At 39.6% G+C, this 22,766-nt stretch overlaps 1 protein-coding gene across 1 annotated transcript in view; it reads left to right on the top strand.

Moving 5' to 3' along the window:
- gck (glucokinase (hexokinase 4)) overlaps window positions 1–22,766 on the top strand; it is an 83,626-nt gene that overhangs the window by 14,865 nt on the left and 45,995 nt on the right. Inside the window, exons 2-6 of the mRNA XM_069917740.1 lie at window positions 649–811; window positions 14,865–15,019; window positions 15,209–15,328; window positions 17,879–17,974; window positions 21,915–22,014. Coding sequence (XP_069773841.1) covers window positions 649–811; window positions 14,865–15,019; window positions 15,209–15,328; window positions 17,879–17,974; window positions 21,915–22,014 — 634 coding nt within the window. The remainder of the gene's footprint in view (window positions 1–648; window positions 812–14,864; window positions 15,020–15,208; window positions 15,329–17,878; window positions 17,975–21,914; window positions 22,015–22,766) is intronic.

Genomic DNA, 22,766 nt, shown 5'->3' with positions numbered 1-22,766 from the left:
ACCACAGTTCTTCCTGGGTATAAATAACCATTCAGACAAATACAACATACAGGATATGCCTCATAAATTTGGCTTGTATCTGCCACCTATGTTATGTACGCTGACCCTAGCAAGAAACTACCACATGAATCCTGCATATGTGCAATACATTTCCTATTCAACATGTGTCTGCTACATAACTTATCCAACAATTAACAATACATCTTGAGTGTACCATCTGCCTGGCATTCTCAACAGGGACCACTGAAATCATAAAATATTTTAAATTTTTAAAAATGTAGTCAGTAGGAGAGAAAGAAGTACGGAAGAAACTAATTAAATGTGACTATTTCACAGGGGCCCGTGAACTTTGAGCAGTCCTAAGGGAGCCATAGCCAAAAAAAAAAGATTGAGAATGGCTGCCATATGGAATATTTTACCATAGGAAGACATTGAGGATAAAGAAAGAGTAGGAAAACATTTGAAATAGGAGAATATACAGAGCTATGAGTTAAAAAAAAGAGATTACAGTGGAAAATAATTAACAGGCGCAATAGGCATATTGTGCCTCGATTGAAATTACCATGTTTATAATATATGGCTCACTTTATATGCACAAACGTGCTCAACTAGCTCTCACATGCTTTATGGCCTATTGTTCCCTAATAGGCAAAGCAGATTTTATCGGAATTCCATCTCCAGAAAGAAGAGCTTCTCGAAGTGAAACAGCGAATACAGCGGGAAATGGAGAGGGGCCTCAGCCTGGAAACCCATGAATCAGCCAGTGTCAAGATGTTGCCCACTTATGTACGTTCAACTCCAGATGGCTCAGGTAAAAAAACTAATCTCATGAATAACTATATTAAGCACATGCTAAAAAGTAATGATAATCAGAATAAGTTAATACAATATAAAACCTGTCATAACCAACATATGGCACAGTTAGCATGGTAGTGCGATGCTGTTAAAGTACTGTCTGTAAGGAGTTTGTGTGTTCTCCCCACGCCTGTGTGGGTTTCCTCAGGGCGCTCTGGTTTCCCCCCACCCTTCAAAATGTATGGAGGTTTTAGGTTAGTTGGGTGTAATTGGACAGCATGGACTCATGGGCCGGAAGGGCCTGTTACCATACAGTACGTCTAAAGTTTTTTTAAAAATCTGCATCAGATTTGTCAAATGTGTCTTTGTGTAAATCATTGTTTTATTGAAAATATTAGGAGTAAAGAAACCAGTTTGAAGTATTATTTTAAAGGAGAGTCCTGACATATGGGAAGTACTTCATTGTTTGAAGTTCCACAAGAGACTACAGACGCTGGAATCTGGGGCAAAAAACATACTGCTGGAGGAGCTCCGCAGGTCAAGGCACCATCTCCGGAGGCAAATGGTTCATCGTTGTTTTGGGTCAAGATCTTGGCAGAAAGAGGGGAGAGAACCAAAATGAAAAAAGGTGCGGAGGAGGGAATGTGGATGCAGGTGAGGAGAGATTGACTGGCAGATAAGAGTCTAGTGGGGAAGAAAGGATGGAGATAGAAACGTAGGCTGGCAGGTGATCCGCGGAGACAATAAAAGGCTACAGATTTGGGAATGTGATAAGAGGAAGGTGAAGAGTGGGAGAGAATAAAATGGGAACAGTGGGCAGGTGGGAACACTGGCAGAGGGGATAGGGGACACGATGTTGATGGGCAGATGAAATATTATGGGAAGGGAAATAAACTGAAGAACAGGGAGTTGAGGGGGTGCGTGCGTGTGGAGAGAGAAAGGGGAACAGGTTACCTGAAATTGGAGAATTCAATGTTCAGGCCATTGGGTTCTAGTCTACCCAGGATGAAAATGAGGGGCTGTTCCTCTAGTTTGCAGACATCCTTTCATGAACAGTTTCTGATTTTTGGAGGTTTTAGGCAGGTAACAAAAAAAAAGATCAAATATTTTAAGGAGAGGGTTGTAAAGGAGGAAAGAGAGTCAAGAGGGCAGGGAAGTCCTAGTGCTGAAGGAATGGCTGCAAATGATGGAACATTTAGGGATGAGCCAGAAATAGAGTGAGATCTCAGTGGCTCCAAGGTGGGAGGAGCTTTCAAAGAGAAGGAGGATCAAGCCACAGAACAAAAATTTTCAAAACGAATGCGACTTGTTAGGAGTCAGTATAAGTCAACCAACATAGGTAGCAGGTGGACAGGATATTGAAAGTGAGGGAACAGGCAATACTTTAAAAAAAAAGATTAAACAATGGAATTAGATTTGGTCAACTGAGGAAGAGGGTGTTTTTGTTCAACACTTCACACCTGGTGTGAAGCTGAAAGGCAACAATGAGCCTCACCAGTCTATGCCTTTGAGACTGAACTACCAACGGAAGACTAGCACTTACCTCTTGGCTCAGGAAGAGTTTCTTTCCCACAGTTATCAGGCTCTTGAACCTCTCCATGTTGCAGTTCCGACACCACAAAAGTATGTCTGCACTATATAGTCAGGATAATCATCATGGCTTTATGCGTGGTAGGTCATGTTTAATGAATCATTTTGAAATTCAAGAGTGTATAGTCTGAAGCAGACCAGAGGAAAGGTGTAGAGGAACCATTGTTGGTAATTCTCTGGCTAGAATTGGTTGAGCAGAGAGTTGAGAGTGGAGAAGACAGGGTGAGGGCTTTAAGAAGACAGTTTGCAGTGAGGGAAAATTAAATCGAGGATTATTATATCCCTGAATGACTTTGGAATAGTGAACAGTTCTGTTGGTTAAGAGTGCGGGGCTGAATAACATTGTATGCTCTTGCCAGATCTAGCAGTGAATGAAAAAGCCACGATTGTCATATCTATTCACCTTTGTGTTCCTTGGATAAGAAAACAGAGCTGATGATTATAACTTGGAATGGCCATGGAGAGAGAGAACAATGACCTGCATTGCCCAAGCACATCAGTGATGAAACCTCAGACAGTTCCAAATGAAAGGAAGCCTTTAATAGCATTGAGTCCTTACTAGATGTGAGCAAGAGCAATCCAGCTGGTCCCACTCTTCTGAACTCTCCCTGAGCTGGTCCCACTCTTCTGATCTCTCCCTGAACTGGTCCCACTCTTCTGACCTCTCCTGCATGTTATCCTGCATTTTCTTTTCCTTTTAGCTACTTATAATTTCCTTTTTAACTCTACAATTGAATCACCCTACCACTGATGTTAATGAAGGGCTAAAGATTAGTAAGTTAATAACTTAACATTTTAAAGTTTCTTGGCCCCAGCCAACACATCATCACTCTATATCACTATTTCACACTTGAGTGACTTGAAGGCCCTTTGCTTCTTCCCCGAACAGAATTGATCTGCACCCCAACAGAATCTATCAGAATAGAAAGTCTGGTTTCCATTGTCCTCAATTTCCACCCCACCATTCTCCACCATCATTGGATCACCCTGTATATTTTCTAACTCCTCCAAAGTGATGCCACTATTAAACAAAATTATGAGAGCCATAGATAAGGTAGACAGCCAGCACCATTTTTTCCAGGGCAGGAGTAGCAAACACTTGAGGGCATCTTTACAAAGTGAAGGGAGGAAAGGGAGACATCAGGAGTACATTTTTTACTCAGAGTTGTGGGTGCCTGGAATACATTGCTAGGGGTGGTGGTGGTGGTGGTGGTGGAGGCTGAAACAATAGGGGCATTTAAGACAGGCACATGGATGAAAGAAAAATAGAGGGTTATGAGGTGTGGAGGGTTTAGTGTCTTATCACTCACACACACACACACACACACACACACACACACACACACACACACACACACACACACACACATATAGATAGATAGGTTGGGACAACATTGTGGGCCAAAGGGCCTCTACTGTGCTGTAATGTTCTATGTACCTTCTTTACCACTGCTCACCTTTTCTAAATCAAAGCTGCATGAATCCCCATTGAATGCAAGGAATGCCTGATTCTTTGTGGATTATCTGGAACATTTCACTTGCTCAACTCATTTTCCTGCACATTCATGCCTGCATTAATGCAGCTGCCTGCTATCATACAGGACGTTTCACTTTCTAAGCTCACAATTTCATCTGGTCCATCTCTGACCCTTCCCTTTTTTTCAAATTCTCTTATCTCCATTGTCGGGGATGACTTTCTATCCAGTGTCCATTACAAACTCACAGGCTCCGATTGCCACCTCGACTTGACTTCCATCCACCCAACCTGTAAGGACTCCATCTATTCTCCCATCTCTTTTCTCCCTGTCATATCTGTTCTAATACATCACCTTCCATTCTGGTATTTACAATATGTTGGCCCTTTTCCTCAACTTTAATTTCCTCCGCTAGAGTTGGCAGGGTTTGAGTGTCTGTCCTAGTCCTCAACCCCTCTCTTTACACTCAGAATAGAAAGTCTGGTTTCCATTGTCCTCAATTTCCACCCCACCATTCTCCACCATCATTGGATCACCCTGTATATTTTCCAACTCCTCCAAAGTGATGCTACTACCAAATACATCTTCCCTATATCATTAGAATGGCACATCTTTAATCCTGCACTCAAATTAAAAAAACAAAATTAGACATACAATATTGTAATTGTAACAGGCCAATTCGGCCCTATGAATTTATGCGGCCCAATTTACACCCCATTAACCCTGGTACGTTTTGAAGGGTGGGAAGAAACCGGAGCCCCTGGAGTAAACCCATTCAGACGAGGGGAGAATGCATAAGCTCCTTACAGACTGTGCAGGATTTGAACCCAGGCCCAGTCCCGATTGCTGGCACTATGAAGGTGAAACACTAACCGCAATGCCAACCACACCAGTCTCAATAAAAGCTAACATAACAATTTCCCTCTAAACTGATTGCTACATTTGTCTATTTGCTTTCAGTGATTTGTTCACAAGGAAACCCAGATTGCTTTGAAGTCCAATATTTCCCAGTATTCTATTTGTGTTGTGTACCGAAGTAGTGGACTTCATATTTTTCCACATGATATTCCATTTGGAGTGTTCTTGCTCACTCATTTAGCATGTCTGTATTCCCTTAAAAAGCCCTTTACAGTTTCCTTGTATTCATTAATTTTATTCATTGCCTAAATATATCACTGTCAGACATACCTTTTGTTATTCACCAGCCTCATACCCTTTTTTTCCCTGCAACCTGTAATTTAAAACACTTTATATCCTGCTTATTACAGCATCAGCGACTCAGATTCAAATCCCGTGCTATCTGTAAGAAGTTTGTACGTTCTCCCTGTGTCTGTGTGTGTTTTACCTGGGTGCTCTGGTTTCCTCCTGTCCTTCAAAGCATGCGGGTTAATTTGGACATAATTGGATGGCACAGATTTAAATGGCTAGAATCAGCTTTTACCGTGCTGTAAGTAAAAAAAAAATCCCTGTTCTGAAGGATTTTATTTCAGATCAACAGCATCTGAGCAATTTTATTTTTGTTGAATTGTGAAAGAGCTTGCCCCAGGGTCCCAGGGACAGATTGATACATGGAGAGGTGAATGGGTGCAAGGAAGGAGGATTGGGTGGAATATGATGATACTATTTGTGAAGAGATAATACAAGTGCCAAGGTAAACAGGTTGCCTGATCATATGATTTGCAATATTTACTTGGTGAATTGAGAGTGGTGGGAAGTGAAGCGAGCCAGACTCTGAGATGGCCTGAAATCACAAAGGGATAAAATGCAGATGATGAAGATATTATGGTGAAGAAATTTTATTTCTACCTTCAAAAACATATTGGGCTGTAGGTTAATGGGGTGTAAATTGGGCGGCACAGACTCCCCTAAACTTCCCTCTCTTCACTTTGTACACGTCCTCTGGTGTTTGCTATTCATGTCCTGGGAAACAGGACATAGGGTTTGTCCACCCTATCTATGCCTCATAATATTGTAGACATCTATTAAGTCTCCTCTCATCCTTCCAAGCACCAAAAAAAAAAGACTTATTTTCCAATCCTGGTAACATCCTGGTAAATCTCCTCCACACCTTATCCATAGCTTCCACATCCTTCCTGTAATGAGGTGACGAGAACTGAACATAATACTCTATCCCCCTATTAATGAAACCCAGCATCCCATAGACCTTCTTAACTATCCTATCAACCTGTATGGTGACCTTGAATGATGTATGGATTTGGACCCCAAGGTCACTCTGTTCATCCACACTCTTAAGTTCTTTGGCTTGGCTTCGCGGACGAAGATTTATGGAGGGGGTAAAAGTCCACGTCAGCTGCAGGCTCGTTTGTGGCTGACAAGTCCGATGCAGGACAGGCAGACACGGTTGCAGCGGCTGCAGGGGAAAATTGGTTGGTTGGGGTTGGGTGTTGGGTTTTTCCTCCTTTGCCTTTTGTCAGTGAGGTGGGCTCTGCGGTCTTCTTCAAAGGAGGTTGCTGCCCGCTGAACTGTGAGGCGCCAAGATGCACGGTTTGAGGCGATATCACCCCACTGGCGGTGGTCAATGTGGCAGGCACCAAGAGATTTATTTAGGCAGTCCTTGTACCTTTTCTTTGGTGCACCTCTGTCTCGGTGGCCAGTGGAGAGCTCGCCATATAACACGATCTTAGGAAGGCGATGGTCCTCCATTCTGGAGACGTGACCCACCCAGCGCAGCTGGATCTTCAGCAGCGTGGACTCGATGCTGTCGACCTCTGCCATCTCGAGTACTTCGACGTTAGGGATGAAAGCGCTCCAATGGATGTTGAGGATGGAGCGGAGACAACGCTGGTGGAAGCGTTCTAGGAGCCGTAGGTGATGCCGGTAGAGGACCCATGATTCGGAGCCGAACAGGAGTGTGGGTATGACAACGGCTCTGTATACGCTTATCTTTGTGAGGTTTTTCAGTTGGTTGTTTTTCCAGACTCTTTTGTGTAGTCTTCCAAAGGCGCTATTTGCCTTGGCGAGTCTGTTGTCTATCTCATTGTCAATCCTTGCATCTGATGAAATGGTTACTCTTAAGTAACCAACCATTAATCCTGTACTCAGCCTTCTGGTTTGTCCTTGCAAAATGCATCACTTTACACTTATCTGGATTGAACTCCATCTGCCACGTTTACAGCTAACTCTGCTTCCCGCCAATACCCTCTTGTAACCTTCGACAACCTTCAGCTCTATCTACAACTCTTCCAACCTTCACATCATTTGCAAACTTACTGACCCATCCATCCACTTCTTCATCCAGACACAAAGAGCAAGGGTCCCAGATCCTTGCGATACTCCACTAATCACGGATTTTCAGGAAGAATACTTTCCTTCCACTACTACTCTCTGCTTTCTACTTGTAAGCCAATTTTTTTTTATCCACAAAGTCAAGGTTCCATGGAACCAGGCCTCATGACTTCTTGAACGTGTTTCTCATGGGGGACCTTGTCAAATGCCTTACTAAAATCCATGTAATCTACATCTATACCCTTATCAATTTCTTTTGTTACCTTCTCAAAAAACTCTATTAGGCTCATGAAGCATGACCTACCCTTCACAAATCCATGCTGACTATCCATGAGTAGATTGTACTTCTCCAAATACTCATAGATCCTATCCTTAAGAATCCTCTCCATAAGTTTTCACACCACTGACGTAAGACTCATCGGTCTATAATTCCTAGGATTCTCCCTTTTTTAAACAAATGACTCTAATCATCCAGTACCTTCCCTGTAGCCAAAGAGGACTCAAAGGTCATCGCTACTGCCCAAGCTATCTTCTCTCACTTCTCACAGCAACCTGGGTTATATTGCGTCCGGGCTAGTGGACTTAATCAATCTTAATACTTTTAAGAAGATCCAACACTTCCTCTTCCTTAATCTCAACACTGTCCATCACACATTCCTGTTCTATTCTGACCTCACTCTGATTAAGGATCTTTTCTCTTGTGAATACCGAAGCAAAGTATTCATTTAGAACTTCCCCAACCTCCTCCGCCTCCAGGCACATGTTGCCTCCTTTATCCTTTAGCAGCCCCTCTTTCATTTTCATCATCCTTCTGGTTTTTCACGTATGCCTAAAACGCTGTGGAATTCTCCTTAATCCTACATGTCAAGGCCCCTTCAAGCTCTCCTAAGTCCTTTCTTAAGCCCCTTTCTGGTACCATATACTTCTCACGAGGCCTTTCTGCTTCCCACTTCCTATATCTAATATATGCTTCCTCCTCCTCCTTGACTAGCTGCCTCACTTGTTTCATCAACAATGGTTCCCTTTTCCTACCATCTTTTCCTGGTCTGAATGGGACAAACCTATCTTGAACCCAGTACCTAACCCTAACCCTAAGCTTCCTCCATATACAATGCATTCCTGCCTCATCCCATCATAATTAGCCCTTCCCCAATTAAGCACTTTCCCATTTTGTCTGCTTTATCTTTTGCTAAAGCTCAGGGAATGTGGTCACTCTCACCAAAATGCTCCCCCACTTAGAGGTCCATCACCTGACTAAGTTCGTTACCCAGGATTAGATCCAGTATGGTCTCTTCTTTTATCGTCTGGTCCTCATTACTGTTTCAGGAACCTTCTTGGACACATCTGACAAATTCATCCCCATCTATCTTGAAGAAAGGAGGTGCCAGTCAATATTAGGGAAAGTTGAAATCTAAAACCCTGTATTTCCTGCACCATTTCAAAATCTGCATGCTTATCTGCTCCTCAGTGTCCCAACATTTATTTGGGGGCCTATTTCTGACTTCCATGCACACTGAGAGGACACTCACTCTGCAGCCGCCTTCCTTTCTATAGCCTTGATACTATCCCTGACCAGTAATGCTAACACCCCTGCCCTTTACCAAATACCCTATTCCTTTTTAAAAAAAAACCTAAACCCTGGTTCATGCATCAGCCAACCTGCCCTTCCTTCAGCCAAGTCTCTAACAGCCACAACATTGTAGTTCTGTGTACTGATCCATGCTCAACCCCTTTATTCCTAATACTCCTAGCATTGAAATAGACTCATTTCAAACCCATTGTTTTGTGGTAGCATTACAGTGAAATATTGCTATAAATTACATTTCAAAAATAAAAGGGAGAGAGTGAGGTAGTGTTGGGGTTCATTGTCCATTCAGAAACCTGATAATAGCGGGGAAGAAGCTGTCCTTGCACTGCTGAGTGCTCGTCTTCAGGCTCTTGTACCTTTTTCCCCAGTGATAGCAAAATGAAGAGGGCATGGTCTGGATGGTGGAGGCCCTTGTGGATAGAGGCTGCTTTCTTAAGACACAGCCTCTTGCAGATAGTCTTTTTTTAAATTTTTTTTAATTTTTCACATTATGAACCATTCTGACCAAAATACATATAGACATTTTTCTCTTGAATATATACAGTGTCATTTTCTCCCCTCCCCTCCCTCCCTCACCCCCCTCCCCATTTATTCAAAGTTCAATCTATATGATACATTAAACTCGTTAAACAATGTCATCACTTAATAAAAATAAACAAGAAATTTGTGCCTTCTATTTTTACATACTGGGTCAGTTCATTTCGTTGTTTTCTCCTTCTGTCATTTTAGGTGGTGGAGGTCCGTGATAGGATTTCTCTATTGTGTTTCATGTATGGTTCCCATATTTGTTCGAATATTGTGATGTTATTTCTTAAATTATATGTTACTTTTTCTAATGGAATACATTTATTTATTTCTATGTACCACTGTTGTATTCTCAAGTTGTCTTCTAATTTCCAGGTTGACATGATACATTTTTTTGCTACAGCTAAGGCTATCATAATAAATCTTTTTTGTGCTCCATCCAAATCGAGTCCAAATTCTTTATTTCTTATATTACTTAGAAGGAAGATCTCTGGGTTTTTTGGTATATTGGTTTTTGTGATTTTATTTAATATCTGATTTAGATCTTCCCAAAACTTTTTCACTTTCTCACATGCCCAAATTGCATGTACTGTTGTTCCCGTTTCCTTCTTACAGTGAAAACATCTATCTGATACTGTTGGGTCCCATTTATTTAACTTTTGGGGTGTGATGTATAGCCTGTGTATCCAGTTATATTGTATCATGCGTAACCTCGTGTTTATTGTATTTCTCATAGTTCCGGAGCATAGCTTTTCCCATGTTTCATTCTTATCTTTATGTTTAGATCTTGTTCCCATTTTTGTTTAGGTTTACAGTTTGTTTCCTTGTTCTCTTTTTCTTGCAGTTTGATGTACATGTTTGTTATAAATCTTTTAATTATCATTGTGTCTGTAATCACATATTCAAAATTGCTTCCTTCTGGTAACCTCAGCCTGCTTCCCAATTTGTCCTTCAAGTAGGTTTTCAGTTGGTGGTGTGCAAACATTGTATCATGAGTTATATTATATTGGTCCTTTATTTGTTCGAAAGATAATAATTTATTTCCCGAAAAACAATTTTCTATTCTTTTGATCCCTTTTCTCTCCCATTCTCTGAAGGAAAGGTTATCTATTGTGAAAGGGATTAGTTGATTTTGTGTCAATATTAATTTTGGTAGTTGATAATTTATTTTATTCCTTTCTACATGAATCTTCTTCCATATGTTGAGCAGATGATGCAATACCGGTGAATTCCTACGTTGCACCAATTTTTCATCCCATTTATATAATATATGTTCAGGTATCTTCTCCCCTATTTTATCTAGTTCTAATCTGGTCCAATCTGGTTTTTCCCTTGTTTGATAAAAATCTGATAGGTATCTTAATTGTGCTGCTCTATAATAATTCTTAAAGTTTGGTAGTTGTAAGCCTCCTTGTTTGTACCATTCTGTTAATTTATCTAGTGCTATCCTCGGTTTCCCCCCTTTCCATAAGAATTTCCTTATTATTTTCTTTAGCTCCTTGAAGAATTTCTCTGTTAGGTAAATTGGTAATGATTGAAATAGGTATTGTATCCTTGGGAAGATGTTTATTTTAATACAGTTTATTCTTCCTATCAGTATTAGTGGTAAGTCTTTCCAGTGCTCTAAGTTGTAATTTTTTCATTAATGGCTGATAATTTAGTTTATATAGATGGCCGAGATTATTATTTAGTTGTATACCTAGGTATCGAATTGCTTGTGTTTGCCATCTAAATGGTGATTCTTTCTTAAATTTTGTGAAATCCGCATTATTCATTGGCATTGCTTCACTTTTATTTGCATTGATCTTGTACCCCGATACTTCTCCATATTCCTTCAATTTCTTGTGTAATTCTTTTATTGATATTTCTGGTTCTGTTAAGTATATTATAACGTCGTCTGCAAATAGACTGATTTTATATTTCTTTTTTATTTTTATCCCTCTTATTTTATTTTCTGTTCTTATGAGTTCTGCTAGTAGTTCTATAGCTAACGTGAACAGTGAGGGAGATAGTGGACATCCCTGTCTTGTTGATCTGCTTAATTTAAATTGTTTTAATATATATCCATTAACTGTCACTTTTGCCCATGGTCCCTTATATAATGCTTTAATCCAATTAATATATTTCTCTGGTAGGTTGAATTTTTGTTGTACTTTGAATAAATAATTCCATTCTACTCTGTCAAAGGCTTTCTCTGCGTCTAAAGCAGCTGCCACTGTTGGAGTTTGTTTCCTTGTGCTGCATGGATTAAGTTAATGAATTTACAGATATTGTCCATTGTTCGTCTTTTTTTAATAAATCCAGTTTGATCTAGTTTTACTATTTTTGGTACATAGTCAGCCAATCTGTTTGCTAATAGTTTAGCTATTATCTTATAATCTGTGTTAAGTAGTGATATTGGTCTATACGATGCGGGTGTTAGTAGATCTTTCCCCGTCTTTGGTATTACTGTAATTATTGCTGTTTTGCATGAACCTGGTATGTTTTGTGTTTTTTCAATCTGGTTCATTACTTCCAGGAGAGGACGAATTAATAAGTTTTTTAATGTTTTATAGAATTCTATTGGGAGTCCATTATTGTTCGGTAGTTTTTTTAATATCTCCTGTATTTCTTCTATTTCAAATGGTTTTATTAATTTATTTTGCTCCTTTGTTTGCAATTTTGGTAGTTAAATTTTAGTTAGAAATTCATCTATTTTGTCTTCTTTCCCTTTGTTTTCAGTTTGACATAGTTGTTCGTAGAATTCCCTGAAGTTTTTGTTGATCTCCGTTGGGTTATATGTAATTTGTTTGTTCTTTTTCCTTGATGCCAATACCGTTCTTTTAGTTTGTTCTATCTTAAGCTGCCAAGCTAGTATTTTGTGGGTTTTTTCTCCAAGCTCATAATACTTTTGTTTTGTCTTCATTATGTTCTTCTCCACCTTATATGTTTGTAGTGTTTCATATTTTATTTTTTTTTGTCAATTCTCTTCTTTTAATTGTATCTTCCTTTATTGCTAATTCTTTTTCTGTATTTGTTATTTCCATTTCCAACTGTTCTATTTCTCGATTGTAGTACTTCTTCATCTTAGTTACATAACTTATTATCTGTCCTCTGATGAATGCTTTCATTGCGTCCCATAAACTTTCACTTATTCCATATTTATTTCAAAGCACATTTTAATTTGTCGCTCAATGAATTCTCTAAAATCCTGTCTTTTAAGTAGCATGGAGTTTAATCTCCATCTATACATTCTCGGTGAGATGTCCTCCAGCTCTATTGCCAATAACAGGGTGAGTGATCCAATAACAATCTTGCTTTATATTCCGTTTTCTTAACTCTTCCTTGAATGTGGGCTGATAACAGGAATAGCTCTATCCTTGAGTATGTTTTATGTCCACCCGAATAATATGAATATTCCTTTTCCTTTGGGTGTTGTTTCCTCCATATATCCAAAAGTTACATTTCCTGCATCGATTTAATTATAAATTTGGTTACTTTGTTCTTTCTGTTAGTCTTTTTTCCAGTTTTATCCATGTTTGAGTCCAAATTAAGGTTAAAATGTCCTCCTATTAGTATATTCCCTTACGTATCTGCGATCTTCAAAAAGATATCTTGCATAAATTTTTGATCTTCTTCATTAGGTGCATATACATTGAATAAATTCCAAAATTCTGAATATATCTGACATTTTATCATTACATATCTCCCTGCTGGATCTATTATTTCCTCTTCTATTTTGATTGGTACATTTTTATTGATTAATATAGCTACTCCTCTGGCTTTTGAATTATATGATGGTGCTGTTACGTGCCGTACGCTATCTCTCCTTAACTTCTTGTGTTTCACTTCAGTTAGATGTGTTTCTTGCACGAATGCTATATCAATTTTTTCTTTCTTCAGTAAATTTAACAGCTTCTTCCTTTTGATTTAGTTATGTATTCCATTATTATTTTAAGTCATATAGTTCAACATGGCCATTTCATACTTTATACATCTTTCCTTTCCGTTTCCTCATCACCACCTTCCCTTCTTATCCATTTCGTCTTTCTTTTTTTGAACACATTATAAGACAACATTTCTAAAACATAAAATATTTCCACTATTCCCATATCTAAAATTCCTTTAACCCCAATAGTCCCTCCCCTCTCTGAGTTGCCCTTTGTTCCTGTCGGGCAACCACATCTCTCCTCTTCATTTGGATTGCGAACCCGCTCGCGTCAACAGATTTCGCAATGACTGTTATTCTTCCCCACCCAGCCCCCCCCAGAAAAGATTTTAATCTTCATATATAACAAAGCTCAATCTCTTAATTCCCTTCTTACTTCCTTTCTTCCCCTTCTTAGTTCGTACTTATACTTTATTCTTCTTTATATATAGTTTGTTGTCATTTTTGTTCTTGTTACATCTCTTCATCTCTCTGTCTGTTTTGTAGGTGTTCTGCAAATTTTCGTGCTTTTTCCGGATCCGAGAACAGTTTGCTTTGCCGCCCCAGGGTAATTATTTTAAGCTCCGCTGGATATTTTAACATAAATTTATAACCTTTTTTCCATAGGGTCGATTTTGCTGCGTTAAACTCCTTCCTCTTCTTCAGGAGTTCAAAACTTGTGTCTGGGTAGATAAAAATTTTTTGACCTTTGTATTCCAGTGGTTTTTTTTGTCTTCTCTTATTTTTTTCATTGCCTTCTCCAATATATTTTCTCTTTTCATATATCTTAGGAATTTTACTAGAATGGATCTTGGTTTTTGTTGTGGCTGTGGTTTAGAGTCTAATGTTCTGTGTGCCCTTTCTATTTCCATTTCTTCCTGTAATTCTGGTCTCCCTAGGACCCTGGAGATCCATTCTTTTATAAATTCTTTCATATTTTTGCCTTCATCTTCCTTAAGGCCCACTATCTTTATATTGTTTCTCCTATTAAAGTTTTCCATTATAACTTGCAGATATTCTTGATGGAGACTGATGCCTATGAGGGCGCTTGTCGAGTTCACAACTCCTTAGTGCTTTCTTGTCCTGTGCGGCTATACTTTGTGAGGTGTTTGAGGAGATTCGGGATGTCATCGAAGACTCTCGGAAACTTCTACAGGTGTAACCGTGGAGACCATTCTGGCCAGTTGCATCACTGCCTGGTACGGAGGTGCCAATGATCAGGACAAGAAAAAACTCCAGAAGGTGGTTAACTCGGCCTCCGACATCACGGGCACCAGTCTTCACTCCATCGAGGGCATCTATATGAGGTGGTGCATTAAGAAAGCAGCCTCTTTCCTCAAGGATCCACCACCCAGGCCATGCCTTCTTCACTCTTCTACTATCGGGAAAAAGGTACAGGAGCTTGAAGACGAACACTCAGTGGCACAAGGTCAGCTTATTCCCCTCTGCCATCAGATTCCTGAATGGACAATGAACCCCAAACACTTCCTCACTCTCTCCTTTTGCACGGTGGTTTATATAAATGTTTGCAAAGTGATGCTGCTGCAAAACAATTAATTTTGTGGCATGTAAATTCTGATTGATTGGCACCTCCGAACCAGACAGCGATACAACAGAAATCTCACAAAGTTTAACTTTGGATAGGAAAAAGGATTCTTTTCTCTTTTGATTGATTCATCTGACCATTACTTGTCCAATATTTGTCCACTGAAAGTGGCATCGTTGCTTCGTCTCTTAGAGGTGGGTGATTTCCTGGCACTGGATCTGGGAGGCACAAACTTCCGCGTGATGTTGGTGAAAGTAGGTGAAGACGAAAAGAAACGTTGGAAAATTGCTACAAGCAATCAAATGTATTCCATTCCCACTGATGTCATGACTGGCACAGCTGAAATGGTAAGAATTTTCAAACTTACTCATTAGTTCAGACTGATTTAAATAATGTTTTGTTGTCTCTGCTTCTTTATTTTACTTCAGTCTTTCCATCTATCAGAATCTGGTTTTCTGAACGATACATCCTTCCCTCAGTCATGATCTCTGTGGTTATAAATGACTCTGACTACACTGCTTGCATGTTTTTAATAGCTCTTTGATTACATTGCTGAATGTATTTCCAACTTCCTCGATCAATACAACATGAAAGACAAGAAGCTACCTTTGGGATTTACATTTTCGTTCCCTGTCCGACATGAGGGCATTGACAAGGTGAGAGTTCACAAAGATTATCAATGGCGCCATTACCATATGAAGTACAAAGAGTACCAATGAGGTCACTGTAATCATTACAGTAAACCCCTGTTATCCGGAATTCAAGCAACTGGAAGCCTCAAGTTTTAAAAAAATTCGAGAAAATAAGTTGGTAATAAATATAAAAGTTTAAAATTGGCACACCTCATGTTAGTTCTCCAATCGCACACTTGATCTCAAGCAACCAGAAAATCAATTTATCTTGCATCTACCAATCCCCATAGGTGCCGGATACCAGGGGTTTTACTGTAATTAGTTCCTTTATTTCCGATGCCTCCATGAGCAAGGAAGGTGCTTTAAACATTTTCTGCTTGAAAAGTTTAACTTTCCAGTCCATAATAGTTTCTAAAAAATATTTTAATTTTGTTCTTTTCCAAAAATTATACATAGTGACATTTTAAATGTAAATTCTATTAAACTTTTTCTTACAAACACAGCAAACAAAAACGAAACAGTCCCTCCCTCCATCCTCCCTTTCCATACATACAGATTTGTTCACCGTCAGAGCTTGCAATTTAAGTAAATAGAGTACCGTTGGGGAAACTATGTTTTTGTATATATAATAGTTATTTTTATACCCTTTTATTGTTCCTTTTTATTACTGTATCTGGGCCCCTATGTGGTCCAGGTATGGCTTCCAGACATTTACAAAAATTTCATATATTTATTCTTTAAGTTGAACGTGATTTTATTTTTCCATAGTTATACAGCTGTTCATTTCCGCACTCGATCATGGTATAAGTACAGGGAAGTCCGACTTCCAAGTGTTTGCAATATATTTTTTCATTACCACCAGTGCTATTTTTGGTCAATTTGTCACTTATTTCCATGAAATTACCTAATAGATATAGCTCTGGGGTTACCTCTGGTAACTTTTCTGCGATTTCTTGCCATAATGACCTCACTTTCACTCACGACCATGTGGCGTGTAGAAAAGTTCCTGTCTCAGTCCCATATCTGAAACACATCTCTGAAATTTCAGCTTTTGAACTGTGTAACTTTTGTGGGGTAAGATATAATTGGTGTAAAAAAAATTATACTAAATCAGTCCATATCTTGCATTTATAATTGATGTTATGCTGTCCTTACACCAATCTAACCAACTTCTTTCTGAAATCACCACACCCAAGTCTGACTCCCATCTTTCTCTTGACCTCTGCAACCCTGGTTTTGCACTTTTACTCTGGAGAGCATAGTATATTTTTGTTATAAATTTGGATGTATTCCCTATCCAAACCGTTCGTTCAGTTCACTAATTTCAGTTGCGGTCAATGTTGGTCCCCATCTTTCTCTTAAGAACTATCTAAGCTGGAGAAAACAAAAGGTCCCATTGGCTACTCTGTATTTGTGTTTTAATTGTTCAAAGGACATAAGAGTTCTTTCTATGTAACAGTCCTTAATATATCTTATACCTTTGTCATACCACAAATTTAATATTCTATTGCCCATGTTCATAGGCAATAACACATTTTTACACATTGGTGCTTTTATTGATATCTCTACTTTTTTACCTATACATTCATTAATTTCTTGCCACCTTCTAATCGTATGCATTAGAATGGGGTTACACGTCTTTTTCTTTAGTGATTTGAACTCCAGTTATAGATAAAGTCCTTTGCTTCCCCCTCCTACATTGAGTACGTTCCTATTTGAACCTAAGACGGGGGTGGGGGTTGTCTTCAGTGAAAAAGACCGCGAAAAATGTAGCCTGTGCAGCTAGGTAATATTTTTTGAAATCTGGACGTCTAAGTTCTCCCAGTCCCTAGTCCCATGTCAGTTTTTCCAGAGCAATTCTTGGTACCTTATTATTCCGTAGGAACTGTCTAATATGGTTGTTTAGTATCTTAAAAAAGATTTTAGTTAACAGAATAGGCAGCGATTGAAAAAGGTATCTCTTTCATTTTGACGCAGTTAACCCTTCCCACCAAAGTGATCGGTAAATCTCTCCATTTCTGTCAGTCTCCTTCTATCTTCCCAAGAAGAGGGACATAATTTAGTTTGTACAGATTTTGCAAGTTATTGTCAGTAACTATTCCAAGATATTTTATTCCATTCATCTTCCATTTAAATTTACTTCCTTTGTGGTATCTTTCATATTCAAAATATGTTAATGCCATTATCTCACTTTTATCCATATTTATTTTGTAGCCTGATATTCTTCCATATATTTCTAGTGTTACTTGTAATTTTTCCAAAGATTTAGCTAGTTCTGATAGGTACAATAGCACATCATCGGCAAATAGACTGATTTTGTGTTTTTCTTGCCCGACATTTAAGCCCTTTATATTCAGACCCACTCATTATCTCTGCCACCGGTTCAGTCGCTAAGATAAAAGGTGCTGGGGATAGGGGGCATCCCTCTCTACTCAATCTACTCAAGGGAATACCGCCGAAATCTGATAGTTGACAATGTGCCTGCCATCTTAAATGAAAAGGCTGCCTTTCTCCATTCAAACAGATTTTGCGTGTTCCCTGGTGCTTTGTATCCACAGTTAACATTCTTTGCAGGGGATCCTTCTGAATTGGACCAAAGGATTTAAAGCATCTGGCGCTGAGGGGAATAATGTGGTGGGATTGCTTCGTGATGCAATTAAGAGGAGAGGGGTGAGTATGGAATTCTGAGGATCTCATTATAGGATGCTTTGGTCTTTCAATGCTTATAAATAAATTCTATTTTTTAATAAGATTATTATGGTACATGTAGAGGTCAGTTTCCTATGTCAACTATTGAAAGACTGAATTTTTCTGCTCTTTCTTTAAAATTATTTTACCTCAAGTACCAATCCCATTCCCTTTTGGAAGTCCTCATTGACTGCTCTTTCTGATAGTACCATATCACCTCTGAGAAGAAAATGTCCTCTTATGTTGAAATATACAAAATACTTTGGGGGCTTGACTGGGTCAATGCTGAGAGGCTATTTTCCCTTGTGGGAAAGTGAAGGAGCCCTCAGAATAGGGGTTGCCCATTTAAGACTGAAATGAGGAAGACTTTCCTCTCTCAAGTAGTTTTGAGCCTTTAGAATTCCTTACCTTGAAAGTTGTGGAGGCTGAATTCTTAAATAGGAGCAGAGATAAAATTGCACCAGTGCATTAGTGGCTATCGAGTGATGCCAATGTTTGCCGATTGAGGAAGAAAGAAAACCGTTACAGCAGCTCCAACATTTTTGAAAACATCCACAATTACTCAAATATTTGCAAGAGAAAAAGTGACATTTCTATCATGCTGACAGTTGTTTCTGTGATGTCAGGAGTATTTATGGTTATGACAGTAAGGAGAGGTTCAAGAGTCTGGGGGAAAAAAATGTTCTTGATTATTGTGGTGCTGGACGTCAGACTGCCTTCAAAACCTTAATTGCATCAAACAATTAGAGGCCAGATTGATTTCAAGATTGAATTGAATCCAAGAAGGATTTCATACAAGAGTAAGGAAGCCTTATTGAAATTATATAGGACCTTGTTGAGACCACAGCTTGAGTATTGTGTGCAATTTTGGTCTTGTATAAGAAAGGGATGCAGCAAAGATTCAATAGAATGGTTCCTGGGATGGCTGGTCTGGTGAGTTGATTAGAATTGTATTCTCTACAATTTAGAAGAATGAGAGTAGATCTCATCAAAATGCATAACATCCTTGAAGGGCTTAACTGATTAGGTGTAAGGAGAATCGTTCCCCTGGATCAGAAATCTATAACCAAGGGTACAGTTTCAGAAAGAGGTTTGGCGGCACAGTTAATGTAGCAGTTAGCGCAACGCTGTTACAGCGCCAGCAACCATGGTTCGAATCTGGCGCTGTCTGGAAGTAGTTAGTATGTTCTCTCTGTGTCTGCATGGGTTTCCTCTGGGCACTCCGGTTTCATCCCTCCTTTCAAAACATGTGGGGAATGTAGGTTAATTGGGGTGTATGGGCGGCATGGGCTAGAAGGGCCATGTCTAAACTAAATTAAAAAAAAGATGACTACTTGGGAGTAGTCAAGCATTAGTGATATGAGCCAAATGCAGGTAAATGGGACCTACGCAGACATCTTGGCCAGCATTAATAAGTTGGGCCAAAGGACCTGATTCTCTGCTGAATAATAACTATATCTGAAATGAAGGTATGGTGGTGAATCTTTGGAATTCTCTACACAGGACGACATTGGAGGCTCAGTCATTGTTTATTTAAAGCAGTAATTGAATTTTTGGTCATTGAAAATCAAAGAATTCAGGAAAATGGTAATAAAGATGATAGATCTATCGTGATTTTAATGAATGAAAGCAGGTTTAAAAAGCTAGATAATTATTTCTGAACCTAATTCTTGTGTATCTCTCACAACAGAAGTACAGTACATTTTGTTCTCAGTGGCATAAAAAAATGACCAGTTCTTGTATCTGCAAAAAATACACTTGTGCCAGTGGTACTAGATCATTAAAAAAAAACGACTGACGGAGCTACTTAAATGGCAGTACTGCTGCTGGTGTGGACCCATGGAGAGCTGAGAGCAGACACACAGTCCTCCTCCGCAGGGTCCAACCACCCAGTTGTAATTCTGACAGCTCCGAACAGACTTTAAGGAGCCTGTTAAAGGAGCCAATATGTTTTCATTTTAAATCCTGCAACTGCAGGGTCTGTACCCAAGATGGCTGCGCCTGTGGTGGCGATGGCCTCAAGGGGTTGCAGACTCCAGAGGAGCAGTGGGCTGGTGGAGGGTGCCAGAAACGGAGAGAAACACCCTCCTGTTGAGAAGGAGAAGCATGAGAGATGATCCTACAGGATGGTGACCAGTGAGGGGTTCAGCGGCTGATGGACCCACTCAGACTGGATGGAGGCTGTTGATGACTTGCAGTCAAAAGACCCACTCGGGCTGCGGACTGCTGGAGACTGACTCATAGGAACCAGTTATCGAAAACAGTTTCAAAAGGAAGCTGAAGCCAAGAAGGGTTCCCAAAAGGGCTTGGACGCTGAAGGCTTCCTGATCTTGTCAAAGGTTTGGATCTAGAATTCGGGTTGCCAATAGATAGAATAGGAGTTTGTCCAGCTGCAGAGACTGAGGGAGCACTGGAGGCCAATCCACGGACACTCAGTGTCTCTGAATGGACTCTCTTTTGCTTCTCTTTCTCTTACTGTAAGGGGAGCTGGGCAATACTAATGGAGACTCTTTGTCTGCCTTACAGCAAACTAAAGGAAATTTTGAGTAATATTACATTTTTTGTTTTATTACATGTCAATAACAGATCTTGAATCTGATCCATTTAATCTGTTCTTTCTTGAATTTGGATATCAGCATTACAGGCTTCATTTTCTGCCAATAGGTCTGTTTCCAACCATCAGGATAATATTCACTTATCACTGTATCAAGACTAAAGTAGCTGAAGAATATTAAAGATCATTTTTTCACAATGCCAAGAATCTCCTTTTGACCCTAGTTAAGAGGTTAATGTTTCCTCTGTCTAGTGGGAAGAGGCTGTTCAGTTCAAGGTAGAACTCTGGTTCTTGATATTCAATCCTTTGTTGGAAGCCTTTGCCCTCTGGGCCAGAGGTGAACATAAGTTGGTGCAAGCTGACACAGCAGACCAGCGAGAAAGTGGCTGATGCAATGTTTGTGGAATCGCACTACAATCACATTGGTAAGAACTGTAGAGGATGAAATGGTGGAGCAGTATGAACAAGCCTAAATCACAATCCAGGGGACACACAAAAGATTGCAGGTACTGGTATCTGGAGGGGAAATATCTGCTGGAGGAACTCGGGTTGGACAGCATCAGTGAGAGAAAAAGAATGGTCAGTGTTCAGCCTGGAGTCCAATCATCACAATCTGCACCCTCTCCAAAGCATATACATCCTTCCTATAATAACGTTACCAGAACCAAACACGTGTGGTCTAACCAGTTTTATAGAGAACTGTTTTTAATTAATGGCAATAAACTGATAGTTGCATTTCTTGAGAGAAACTGATCAAGCTCCCTTTCAAGATCCAGAAAAACACTACTTTCAGGGCTCAGTCACAGCTCAAGTTCTTCTCTTAAACTGTTTACATTGGTTCAGAGCTAATGCGATTCTATGTAATAACTTCCACATGGATCAAAATGGCTAGCTCACTTCCACATCTTCCAAAATCTTAGATATCAAAGGACATCTTTCCTCCACAACTATAGTCCTTTGCCAGATGCTGCAAATTAACTGAGACAGACATAATTTTAAAGAGAAGAGCAGGAGATTAAGGGAACTCCATTGCTCTCAAGTTCCCTTCCAATTCATGCATCATTTCTGGAGGACTGCGGCTCTTCAAAGCAAGATTCACAAGCACATTATCAGAGCAAGGAATGCGCAGGAGTTCATTTGTTCTTGGTACAGAGTAAAGGTTTGTATGTTAATTGGGGGGCGTATTTGGGATGCTCATGGCCTGAAGAGGCTGTATGTCTAAATTGAAAAAAATCCTGGGAGTCAAAGGACAGTAGAAAGGGATAGTTAAAAATACACTGAGATTTATAGTATATACTCTGTCTCTTACATTTAACTCAATTAAGTTTGAGAGAGTAACTTTTTTTAATGTTATCCCTTTTGTTGTAGGATTTTGAAATGGATGTGGTTGCCATGGTGAATGACACTGTTGCAACAATGATTTCCTGTTACTATGAAGACCACAGCTGTGAAGTTGGGATGATAGTAGGTAAGGAATCTGGCAGCTCCCATTGAAGCTATGAGAATATAGAAATATATTTGTAATTGAATTAATTTTAATTAAGACATACAGCACGGTAACAAGTCCCAAGTCCCTGAAGGTAATCTTGCAGTTCACCTTGCAATGGTGCAGACATACATCCAGCAACGAGACAACATCATTGGATGCTAGAAAGAGCAGGTCACCGTAGAACTGAATGACAAACTGAACCATGACCATATAAGGAGAGTAACGGGCAAGGAGAGACTGGATCGTACAAAGTAGCTTGGTCGTTGGACAGCGTGGATCATCACTATATTCTCCAAGAGAAGCAAAAGCAGAAAATAATCAGTTGGTCAGGGAGCATTGGTGATGAGAGAAGCAGTTATCATTTCAGGTCGATCTAGAACATTGAACATTACAGCACAGTACAGGCCCTTCAGCCCACAGTGTAACCATATAACCATTTACGGAGCGGAAACAGGCCATGTTGGCCTTTCGAGTCCGCACCGGTTCACTGATACCTACCTAAAAAAAATCTAAACCCTCCTGACCTTGTAACCTTCTATTTTTCTTTCATCCATGTACCTGTCTAAAAGTCTCTTAAATGCCCCTAATGCTTCAGCATCCACCACCACCTCTGCCAAGGCATTCCAAGCACTCACAGCTCTTTTTTAAAAAAAATCCCTGACATCTCCCCAAAACTTTCCTCCTTTCACTTTGTACAGATGCCCTCTGTTGTTTGCTTCTCCCACCCTGAG

Source organism: Narcine bancroftii, chromosome 2 (genome assembly GCF_036971445.1).
Source record: "Narcine bancroftii isolate sNarBan1 chromosome 2, sNarBan1.hap1, whole genome shotgun sequence".
Lineage (NCBI taxonomy): Eukaryota > Metazoa > Chordata > Chondrichthyes > Torpediniformes > Narcinidae > Narcine > Narcine bancroftii.
Note: the sequence above shows the minus strand (reverse complement) of the source record. Positions and strands in the feature narration are given on the sequence as shown.